This window comes from Muscardinus avellanarius, assembly GCF_963383645.1.
Source record: "Muscardinus avellanarius genome assembly, chromosome: 10".
Lineage (NCBI taxonomy): Eukaryota > Metazoa > Chordata > Mammalia > Rodentia > Gliridae > Muscardinus > Muscardinus avellanarius.
In genome coordinates this window covers 12,310,202-12,322,394 of record NC_137796.1, presented here as the reverse complement: position 1 = coordinate 12,322,394, position 12,193 = coordinate 12,310,202, and the positions used below count along the sequence as shown (strand labels likewise).

The window sequence follows — 12,193 nt, the reverse complement described above, 5'->3', positions numbered from 1 at the left end:
ATAGGGCTGGAGCATAGCCTAGAGGTTGAGGGCTTAAGTATCTTAAAAATTTCCAGTATAAGGCCGGGCGTGGTGGCGCACGCTTGTAATCCCCGCGCTTGGGAGGCAGAGACAGGAGGATCGCGCTGGTTCGGAGCCAGCCTCGCTGGCTTAAGAGACCCTGTTTCCACATAAAGTTAAAAAATAGGTCTGGGAGTGTAGCCCATGGGAGTGTAGCCTGGAGGTAGAAGGGCTTCCAGGAACCCCAGTACCACAAAAAAAAAAAAAAAAAAAAAAAAAAAAAATTCCAGTATAATGAAAAAAAAAGAGGAAAAAAAAAGAAAGAAAACATATAGGGGGGAAAAAACAAAAACAAACCTATATATCTCAGCCTCCTATGTACTGGGATTATAGGTGTGTGCAACCATAACCAGCATAGGCATTATTTTTAAAAATAAAAATTAAAAGCTGGGCATGGTGGCCCACGCTTGTAATCCCAGCATTCGGGAGGCTGAGACAGGAGGATTGTGGTTCGCGGACAGCCTCAGTTAGTGAGGCTCTCTGCAACCTAGTGAGACCCTGTTTCAAAATAAAGAAAAATAAGGCAGGGGGTGTAGCTCGGAGGTCAAATGCCCCCTGGGTTCCATCTCCAAACCCGCAAAAAAAAAAAAAAAAAAAAAATTTAAGACAGGTGTAGTGGCACACACTTCTAATCCCAGTATTTGTGAGGCTGAGACAGGAGGATCTCAGGTTTGTGGCCAGCCTCAACTACTTAGTGAGACCCTGTTTCAAAATAAAGAAAAAAGCCAGGCATGGTGGCACATGCTTGTAATCCCAGCATTCGGGAGGCTGAGACCGGAGGATCGCGGTTCGCAGACAGCGTCAGCTACTTAGTGAAGCCCTCTGCAACTCAGTGAGACCCGGTTTCAAAATAAAGAATAAAAAATAGGGCTGGGGCCGGGTGTGGTGGCGCACGCTTGTAATCCCCACGCTTGGGAGGCGGAGACAGGAGGACCGCGCAGGTTAGAAGCCAGCTGTGCTGGCTTAAGAGACCCTGTTTCCAAATAAAAAAGTATAAAAATAGGTCTGGGAGTGTAGCCCGGAGGTAGAAGGGTTTCCAGGAACCCCAGTACCACCAAAAAATAAAATAAATAAATAGAGCTGGGGGTGTATCTATCTCGGAAGTAGAATGTCCCTGGGTTCGATCCTCAGTACTGCAAGAAAAAAAAAAAAGAAAAGAAAAGAGAAAAGAAAAGAAAAATAAAAGTTATCAGCTAGGCACAGTGGCGCAAGCTTGCAATCTCAGTATTTTTGGAGGCTAAGATTGGAGAATCACAGGTTTGAGATCAGCCTCAGCAATTTAGTGAGATCCTGTTTCAAAATAAGAAACAGGGCTGGAGGTATAGCTCAGAGGTAATTTGGAGGTATAGCTCAGAGGTAGAACTGGGCTGGAGGTACAGCTGGAGGCATAGCTCGGTTTTCATCCACAGTAAAACACACACACACCTGGGCATAGTGGTGCATGCCTGTAATACACACACACACACACACACACACACACACACACACACACACACCCATCCATCTGGGCATAGTGACACATGCCTGTAATCCCAGGATCTCACTAAGTTCTGGAGGGCCTCACTAAGTTGCTAAGTCTGGCCACAAACCTGTGATCCTCCTGTCTCACCCTCCCAAGTATTGGGATTATAAGTGTGTGCCACCTTGTCTGTCTTATACCTATATTTTCAACTGACACTTAATCTTGTCAGATAGGCAGAATATGTTGGTTTCAAACATCACCAACCATTTAAACTTAAGTGGAAGAAATCACCCAAATAGTAGTTGCTGGGCTAGAATCCTCACCTGGACCTCTTGTCTACAATGCCTGCAGGCTTTTCATTTTAGGTTGCAGCCCCTTTTAAAAATAAAAATCCAAATATTTCCTTCAAAAAGATGTATTACCTGTTTGGGAAGGGTCTTGCCTTTGGTGGCACACGATGCATTCTGTTCTGTTGGGTTACTTCCTAGTTGCTCTGCCAAGTTGCATCCACAAATGATAGGATAGGAGATACACAAAAGACACGAGTTAGGCATGAGACAGGGTATGGGACAGAAGCAGGAGAGAACCTCTCACTGAATTTTCCATTTCTAGTTGGTAGTATTACTGCAAAAGGGATGACAATTTCCCCAAGTAATTTAGTGAATTTATTATTTTACTCATTGAAAATATTCTATAACATACACAAAAATAGAACATATAGTTCACTCAAGCACCCATCACCCAATTTATTTATTTATTTATTTGGTAGTACTGGGATTGAATTCAGGGGCATTCTACTTCGACACTACACCACCAGCCTAATTTGATTTATTTGGAAACAGGGTCACACTAGATTGGTGAGAGCCTCGTTAATCACAGAACCGTGAACCTCCTGTTTCAGCTTCCCAAGTACTGGTATTAAAGATGTGCGCCACCAACCCAGCTCCATCACTCAATTTAAATAATAACATTTGCCAATCTTGTTCCATCTATGCCAGGTAGGGTGGCACATGTCTGTAATCCTAGTACTTGGGAGGCTGAGAGTATGATTTTAAATTGGGGTCATCCTGGGAAATTTAGCAAAACCCTATCTCAAAATTAAATAAAAAAGGGCTGGGAGATGGGCATGGTGACACATACTTGTAATCTCAGTACTTGGGAGGCTGAGACAGGAAGATCACATGTTCGAGACCAGCCTCAGCAACTTAGCAAGACCTGTTTCAATATAAAAAATAAAAGGGTCTGGGGGTGTAGCTCAGAGGTAGAAGGCTTCTGAGTTCAACCTCCAGTACTGCAAAAATAGAAGGGGGAGGGGCCCTGTAACTCTGGGTAAGACCCTAGGTATGAATCCAGGACCTCTACTGCTACATCCCCACTCTCCTCTGTAACATTATTTTTTAGCCTGGAGATTGAACCCAGGAGTACTCTACCTCACAGATATACCCCAACCCTATTTTATTCTGAAGCTGGGTATTGCTAAGTTGCTGAAGATGGCTCAAAACTGCAACCATCCAAGCTAGGCGTGGTAGTGCACGCTTGTAATCCCAGCATTTGGGAGGCTGAGACAGGAGGACTGTATTCAAAAACAGCCTCAGCTATTTAGTGAGGTCCTTTACAACTCAGTGAGACCTTGTTTCAAAAATAAAAAATAAAACATAAGGCTGGGGTGTAGCTCAGAGGTAGAATGCCCATGGGTCCCATCCTCAGCATTGCAAACAAAACAAAAACCCAAAAAACAAAAACAAACAAATAAAAAGCCTGCAATTCTGTCTCAGCCTTCCAAGTACTAAGATCATAGGTGGGCACCACCATTCTTCTTCTTTCTTTTTCTTTTTCTTTTTCTTCTCCTTCTCCTTCTTTTTTTAGTTACTGGGGATGGAACCCAGCGGCACTGTACCTCCGAGATACACCCCCAGCCCTATATTTTAGTCTTATTTTTTTGAAACAGGATCTCACTGTGTTGCCAAGGGCCTCGCTAAAGTAGCTAAGGCTGTCTGCGAACCGCGATCCTCAGGTCTCTGCCTCCTGAATGCTGGAAACACAAGTGTGTGCCACCGCACCCGGCCCACTTATTCTTTTTTTGAGACAGGGTCTCACTGATAACTAAGCTGTCCTCGAACTTGTAATCCTCTTGCCTCAGCCTCTTGAGTAGCTGAGATTATAGGTGTGTACCATCATACCTGGCCTCAGTGTGTGTGTGTGTGTGTGTGTGTGTGTGTGTGTGTGTGTGTGTGTATTTTTTTTTTGGGGGGTGGTACTGGGGATGGAACCCGGGGGGGGGCATTCTACCCCCCAGCTACATACCCAGCTCTGTTTTTTATTTATTTTTATTATTTTTGGTGGTCCTGGGGTTCCTGGGAACCCTTCTACCTCCGGGCTACACTCCCAGACCCATTTTTATATTTTTATTTGGAAACAGTGTCTCTTAAGCCAGTGCAGCTGACTTTGAACCTGCGTGATCCTCCTGTCTATGCCTCCCAAGTGCGGGGATTACAAGCGTGCGCCACCATGCCCGGCTTCATTCATTATTTTTGAAACAGGGTCTCACTGAGTTGCAAAGGTCTTTAATAAGTAGTAGCTGAGGATATCCTTGAACCACGATCATCCTGTCTCAGCCTCCCAAATGCTGGGGTTATAAACATGCGCCATCATGCCTGGCTATATATTTCTTATTCTAGACCTGGAATGCCATTTCTCTAAGAAGCCCTTTTAGTATAAAAAGGTACTTAAAGACCACAGTTTGGTATTAGTAGATTTTAAATATTAAGTAGGACATCTACTTCAGGGGAGTCATTGCCCATCTACTATTGCATAAAGTTCTATTTATGAAATACATCACATTATATTGGGACTTGAAAGGGACAGCTTAAAGTACAAAATTTTAAAAACTTTTTTTTTGGGGGGAGTGCTAGGGATTGAATCCTGGGGCATTCTACCTATGAGCTATACCCCCATTTTATTTTTATTTTGAAATAGGATCTCTAAGCCGGGCGTGGTAGCACATGCTTGTAATTCCCGTGCTTGGGAGGCTTGTAATCCCAGCATTTGGGAGGCTGAGACAGGAGGGTTCTTCTGACGCACGGTTCCTTGTCTCTGAATCAGAAGTTGCTGGGAAGTGAGGCTGGGTCCTGCTCACCTGAAAGTAAGCGTCCAGAAAGGAGGAGAAAGGAGGATTGCACAGGTTCAAAGCCAGCCTCAGCTACTTAGTGAGGCTCTCAGCAACTTAGTGAGACCCTGTTTCCAAATAAAATATAAAATAGGTCTGGGAGTATAGCCCAGAGGTAGAAAAGCCCCTGGATTCCACCCCCCAGTACCACACACACAAATAAATAAATAAATAAATAAATAAATAAATAAATAAATAAATAAGAAATAGGGTCTCTAGCCCAGTGTGATGGCACATGCTTGTAATCCCAGTACTTGGGAGGCTGAGACAGAAGGATTGTGGGTTTGTAGCCAGCTCAAGCTATTTGGTGAGGCCCTCTGTTACTTAGTAAGACCCTGTTTCAAAAATAATTAAGGACGGGTATGGTGGTGCACATTGTAATCCCAGCATTCTGGAGGCTGAGACCAGAGGATCACTGTTCTCAGACAACCTCAGCTACTTAGTGAGGCCCTCTGCAACTTAGTAACACCCTGTTTCAAAATAAAGAATAAAAATAGGGCAAGGGGCGCAGGGTGTGGTGGTGCAGGCTTGTAATCCCAGCATTTGGGAGGCTGAGACCGGAGGATCACGGTTCACAGGCAGCCTAAGCTACTTAGTGAGGCCCTCTGCAACTAACTCAGTGAGACCCGGTTTCAAAATAAAGAATAAAAAAATAGGGCAGGAGGTGTAGCTTGGAGGTCGAATGCCCTGGGTTCCATCCCCAGACCCTCAAAAATAAATAAATAAATAAATAAACAAACAAACAAACAAACAAATAAAAAGGGCTGGGAGTGGTGGTGCACGCTTGTAATCCCAGCACTTGGGAGGCTGAGACAGGAGGATTGTGCAGGTTCAAAGCCAGCTTCTGCTACTTAGTGAGGCTCTCAGCAACTTAGTGAGACCCTGTTTCCAAACAAAAATATAAACAACAACAGGGTCTCACTAGGCTGATGAGTCTCACTACTACTTGCTGAGGCTGTCCTTGAACCGTCAATCTTCCTGTCTCAGCCTCCCAAGTATTGGGATTACAGGCATGTGCCACTACACCTGGTTCAAAACTTAAAGAATCTACTTTTTTCAGCCGGGCGTGGTGGCGCACGCCTGTAATCCCTGCGCTTGGGAGGCGGAGACAGGAGGATCACGCTGGTTCGGAGCCAGCCTCGCTGGCTTAAGAGACCCTGTTTCCAAATAAAAAGTATAATATAGGTCTGGGAGTGAGGCCCATCGGTAAAAGGGCTTCCAGGAACCCCAGTACCACACACACAAAAAAAGAATCTACTTTTTTCAGATGTGTAAGAAAATAAAAGTTAATGTAAAATGCTGTTACAAAGGGACTGACTCACCAACACAAATCACATAAAACTGTGACTCAGATCAAATCCTTTCAATATAACCACGGCCACTGAAAGCTCTGTATTATAAAGAGAAACCCATGATGTTTGGAGTAGAAAGGGAAGAAATCAAAGCACAAATCTATAGTTTCTAGGCTTCGGAAACCTAAGCTTTGTGAGGATAAGTCTCATGAACTGAGACTAGCCTGGATGTAATACTGACCTTCTGACATGACAGCGCCAAGTTCCCCCGTCGGGATAATAACGTCTCTATCCTCTTCGGAGCTGTCACTGTCAGAATCATCAGGACTGCTTGACGCATCCAAGTCCTCTGACACAGGGTTCCTTGTCTCTGAATCAGAAGAAGTTGCTGGGAAGTGAGGCTGGGTCCTGCTCACCTGAAAGTAAGCGTCCAGCGGTGCTCCCCTATACATGCAGAAAGAGAGAACCGAAATACAATGGACTAGCACCAGGAGAATGACCCACAGTGACTTATTTTTCTTTTTCTGCAGGTCTGGGGATAGAACCCAGGGGCATTCAACCTCCGAGCTACACCCCCTGCCCTATTTTTTATTCTTTATTTGTGGAGGACCTAAGTAGCTGAGGCTGGCTGCGAACTGCAATCCTCCAGTCTCAGCCTCCTGAATTCTGGGATTACAAGCCTGCGCTACCATGCCTGGCTGATTTATTTATTTTTGCAGTACTGGGATGAAACCCAGGGGAATTGTACCTCCAAGCTATATCCTCAGCCCTATTTTTTATTCTTTATTTTGAAACAGGGTTTCATTGAGTTGCAGAGGGCCTCACTAAGTAGCTAAGGCTGGCCACGAACCATGATCCTCCAGTCTCTGCCTCCCTAATGCTGGGATTACAAGCATGCGCCACCACACCCAGCCAAACCACAGTGATTTAAAGGTGAAGTTTGGTCACTTCAGCACATTTCTTGGCTCTACACTGCTGCCTTTGAAAGTTGAAAGAATAGATTTAGTTAGGGTGACGCTGGCTGGCCTGGGTATTCTTTTCCATTCAGTCATTGCTACCTTAACCCATAGTGAAGCTTGACTATTCTTTTTTTTTTTTTTGGTGGTACTGGGGTTCCTGGAAACCCTTCTACCTCCAGGCTACACTCCCAGACCTATTTTACACTTTTTATTTGGAAACAGAGTCTCTTAAACCAGAGCAGCTGGCTTCAAACCAGTGGGATCCTCCTGTCTCCACCTCCCAAGGGGGATTACAAAACCCGCCCCTCACCCCTCAAAGCTTGACTATTCTAATGCTAATTCTACTGGCCTTTGGTCATGTGTTCCTATTTAGGTGTGTGTGTGGTTCTAGAAATTGATCCCAGATGCTACCTGAGCTATACCTGCAGTCCTATTTTTGTGTGTGGTACTGGTGATTAAATTCAGAGGCAGTCTATCTCTGAGATACACAACCAGCCCAATTTTTTTTTTTTTTTTTTGTAGTACTAGGGGTGGAACCCAGAGGCTTCTACCTCCGGGCTATACTCCCAGACCTTTTTTATATTTTATTTGGAAACAGGGTCTCGCTAAGTTGCTGAAAGCCTCACTAAGTAGCTGAGGCTGGCTTTGAACCTGTGTGATCCTCGTCTCAGCCTCCCAAAAGCGGGGATTACAAGTGTGCGCCACTACGCCCGGCTCCTATTTTATTTTTTATTTGGAAACAGGGCCTAAGTTGACATGAGCCTAAGTTGCTGAGGCTGGCTTTGAACCTGAAATCCTCCTGTCTCAGCCTCCCAAGTACTGGAATTATAGATGTGTGCTACTACATTGGACTAATTTTTAAATTTTGAAATATGGTCTTGCTAAGTTTTTGAGTCAGGCCTTGAACTTTTTTTTTTTTTGGTACTAGGGATGGAACTCAGGGGCATTCGAACTCTGAGCTACACCCCCTGCCCTATTCTTTATTTTGAAAGAGGGTCTCCCTAAATTGCGGAGGGCCTCACTAAGTAGCTGAGGCTGGTCACAAACTGTAATTCTCTTGTTTCAGCCTCCCAAATGCTGGGATTATAAGCGTGTACCACCACACCCTACTTTTATTCTTTATTTTGAAACAAGGTCTCACTAAATTGCTAAGGTGGGCTACCAGCCAGCAATCCTCCTGTAAACCTCCCAAGTACTGGGATTACAAGTGTAAGCCATCTCACCTGGCTTTGCTAGTTGTTTGTTATTTTGAAACAGTATCTTGCTAGGTTGATGAGAGTCTCACTACTGGCTGAAGCTGACCTCAAACCTGTGATGCTCCTGTCTCAGATTCCCAAGAACTGGGATTACAGCCATGCACCACCATGTCCAGTTTATTTTATCTGGTTTGTAAACATCATGGTCTCATGAGCTCATTATCACAAGTCAGTGTGCCCATCATAAGCCATCAATTTTGGAGGTCCCCCAACGAGGCCAAGTACATGAAGAAGTAAAGATGAACACTAGTGCAGGAAGCCTCTTGGCAGCCAGCCAGCTCCTAGGAACACTACTCTCAATTTGTAGCCATGGAGGGTAGCCCACACAATCACGCTGAAACATCACCAAATTGCACTATAAGGGACCTCTATCTATGACAAAAATGAAATCATTTTTTGTGGTACTTGGAATTGAACCCCCAGGGGCAGTCTATTTCCAAGTGACACCCCTAGACTTTAGTTTTTATTTTGAAGTAGGATCTTGCTAAATTGCTGAAGCTGTCCTTGAACCTGTGATTTTCTTGTTTTAGTCTCCAAAGTACTGGGATTACAGGCATGTGCCACCATGCCCAGTATGAAATCTTATTCTGTCTCTATAATCAGTGAGACCCTGTTTCCAAATAAAACATAAAATAGGCCTGGGAGTATAGTCTGGAGGTAGAAAGCCCCTGGGTTCCACCTCCAGTACCACCAAAAAAAATAATAATAATACATATTAGCAACTTGAACAGATTTTGAGACAATAATCAGCAGGATCAGCTGAGTGTGGTGGCACATGCTTATAATCCCAGTGCTTGGAAGGCTGAGACAGGAGAATCACACAGGTTCGAAGCCAGCCTCAACTACTTAGTGAGGCTCTCAGCAACTTAGTGAGACCCTGTTTCCAAATAAAGTGTGTGTGTGTGTGTGTATGTATGTATATATATAAAATAGAGCCAGGCATGGTGGTGCACACTTATAATCCCTGCGCTTAGGAGGCTGAGACAGGAGGATCGCACAGGTTTGAAGCCAGCTTCTCTGGCTTAAGAGACCCTGTTTCCAAATAAAAAATATAAAATAGGTCTGGGAGTGTAGCCCGGAGGTAGAAGGCCCCTGGGTTCCATCCCCAGTACTACCAAAAAAAAAAAAAAAAAGGTCTGGGAGTATAGCCCAGAGGTAGGAAGACCCTGGGTTCCACCCCCAGTCTGTCTGTGTGTCTGTGTGTCTGTCTGTCTCTCTCTCTCTCTGCAGGATCCACAGAAAAAGATGCTAAATCAGAAGGCCTGAGCTGGGTGTGGTGGCGCAAGCTTGTAATCCCAGCATTTGGGAGGAGGCTGAGACAGGAGGATTTCGGTTCGAGGACAGCCTCAGCTTCTACTTAGTAAGGCCCTTTGGAACTCAGTGAGACCCTCTTTCAAAATAAAGAATAAAAAATAGGGCTGGGGTATAGCTTGGAGGTAGAATGCCCCTGGGTTCCATCCCCAGTGCCGAAAAAAAAATAATCAGAAGGCCTGAGTCCAATTCCAGAGTTATCCCAGGCAAATCAAATTATTTCACTGGTTTCCTTTTATAAAACAGGTAACAGATATTCTAGCTAATGCTTTTTTTGTTTGTTTGTTTTGTAGTACTGGATACTGACCTCAGGAGAGTTCTTCCTTTGGGCCACACCCTCAGTCCTATTTTAGTTTTTAGTCTAAAACAGGGTATCACAAGGTTGCTGAGAGTCTCACTAGGTTTTTCAGGCTGTCCTAGAACCTGCGATCTTCCTGTCTCAGACTCTCAGATACTGAGATTACAAGTGCAGCTCCATGTCCAGCCTAGCTACTGCTTTTTAGTATCTTTTCAGTATTTCCAGTGTTAGAAAACAAATGGATCTGACTGGCACTTTATCTTCCTGTGCAAAAAACAAGTCAGATCCAAGGTCCATACCACCTAATCCCTCATGCTAAACTATGAGACCCTAAACACTATACTCTTTAGGGCCCAATTTCTTGCACATATAAAACGAAGAGGTTAAACTCAATTTCTAAACATTATGAAAACATTTAACTGGCATGGTGGCACATGCTTGTAATCCCAGTACTTGTGAGCCTGAGACTGGAAGATCACAGGTTCACAGCAAGCCTCAGCTATTTAGTGAGCTCCTCCACAACTTAGTGAGACACTGTTTCAAAACGAAAAATAAAAACATAGGACTAGTGGAATAGTTAGGTAGAATGCCCCTGGGTTCAATCCCCAGTTCCGAAAAAAAGAAAGAAGAAAACATTTATTATTATTATTTATTTACTTATTTATTTAGCAGTACTGGAGATGGAACCCAGGGGCATTCTACCTCCGAGCTATACATACCCCCTGCCCTTATTTTATTCTTTATTTTGAAACAGGGGCTCACTGAGTTGCAAAGGGCCTCACAATGTGCTGTCCGCAAACCACAATCCTCCTGTCTTTGCCTCCCAAATGCTGGGATTAAAAGTGTGCGTCACCATGCCTGGCCTAAGACGAAAACATTTAAAAGGCTAACCATAAAAGATTTTAAATAAAGCATGACAGAGTTTAAAAACAGGGCAGAGAAAACTGTTATTCATCATATAACACTGTCAGGACTTGAGAGCTAAGTCCTTAAAGAGGCAAGTCCAAATCAGAGACTTCAGAAGAAAGTTATTTTCAGGCTGGAAAGCACAATTCAGTGGCAGAGTGCAGGCTTAGCATGCACCTTAAAATAAATAAATAAACAAACAGTATTTGAAAGGCTGAGACTGGAGGATCACAGGTCAAAGCAAATCTCAGCAACTTAATAAGATGCCATTTCAAAATAAAACATAAAGTAGGGCTGGAGTCTAGTTCAGAGGTGAAATGTCCCCTGGGGGTGGGGGGAAGGCATCAATCACCATAGAAATTGTTTCCAATGAGCCCCTAATTTTCAAAGCCCATCACTGTTACTCACCTCCCCAATAATTTAGTAAATAAAGCAAACTTTTTCTGTGTACTGAAGAATGTATCTGGAGCAATCTACCTCTGTGCTACAACCCAAGCTCTTTTTACTTTTTTTTTTGGGGGGGGGGATATAGCTTGGAGGTAGAATGCCCCTGGCTTCAATATGCAGCAACAGACAGACACACACAGAGTTATCTAGCACTGGGGGTATGACCAGAGCCTGAGTTTCATGATTCCTAGTATGGCACCCATGACATGACTTTTATATACATATACATTTACCTGGCACTGTCTGTCCTCTGAGACCCTCCAGCTCTCGCCCTCCGCGAAGTGGACCTACCCCTTCTCCTCACTCTTACTGGCCCCCCACTGTGGTCTGAAGCTGAAGGTCTCAGGAATTCTAACATGCCATGAAGTCTCTGCAGCCCACTGATGAAGCTGTTCATTGAATCCAGTGAAGATGCTTGGATAGTGCGGTCAGCACCAGATTCCTGTCCATGATCCTCTGAGGTTCCTGGATTATTCTCTGCCCTCTCTCCTGAAGGCTCTACTTCCTCCGTCAGGTCAATGGACACCTGTGGAGCTGACTGGAGCAGGGGTGGTGCCACTTGGCTGTTGCCTGCCTCAGCAGCAGGAGGCTGGAGCAGAGGTGGTCTCTCTTGGCTGCTGACTCCTTCAGCGGGAACAGACTGGAGCAGAGGTGGTTCCCCTTGGCTACTGGCTACTAAAGCAGGAACAGGCTGGAGGAGTGGTCCCTCTTGGCTGCTGGCCACTTCAGCAGGAGCAGGCTGCTCTGTAGTACAATCTAACTGTCCCTGAAGATCACAGTCCATTGCTTCATGAGCCATCACTGGAAAAAGAATATTTTTAAAAAGTATTAGTAAAATCGATAAAACACATTATGTAACCAGTATAAAAGAGGGTTAGGAGTGTAGCTCAGAGGTAGAATTCCCAGTACTTAAAAAAAAAAGATTTTAATTACTTAAATTGAGTGTTTTGGTAATTAACTTTTTCTCCCCAAAGGACACACATATATCCAGGTCTGTAATCCTAGCTATTCAGGAGATTGAGGCAGGAGAATAGAA

The 12,193-nt window shown here is 44.3% G+C and overlaps 1 protein-coding gene across 1 annotated transcript in view; it reads right to left on the bottom strand.

Annotated features, from left to right (window-relative positions):
• The window catches only part of RFWD3 (ring finger and WD repeat domain 3), a gene marked incomplete at both ends in the record, with an annotated part of 41,980 nt that extends 30,024 nt beyond the window's left edge, over window positions 1–11,956 (bottom strand). The window contains 2 exons of the mRNA XM_080703473.1: window positions 6,205–6,424; window positions 11,391–11,956. Coding sequence (XP_080559599.1) covers window positions 6,205–6,424; window positions 11,391–11,956 — 786 coding nt within the window. The remainder of the gene's footprint in view (window positions 1–6,204; window positions 6,425–11,390) is intronic.
• Between the last annotated feature and the right edge of the window lie 237 nt (window positions 11,957–12,193).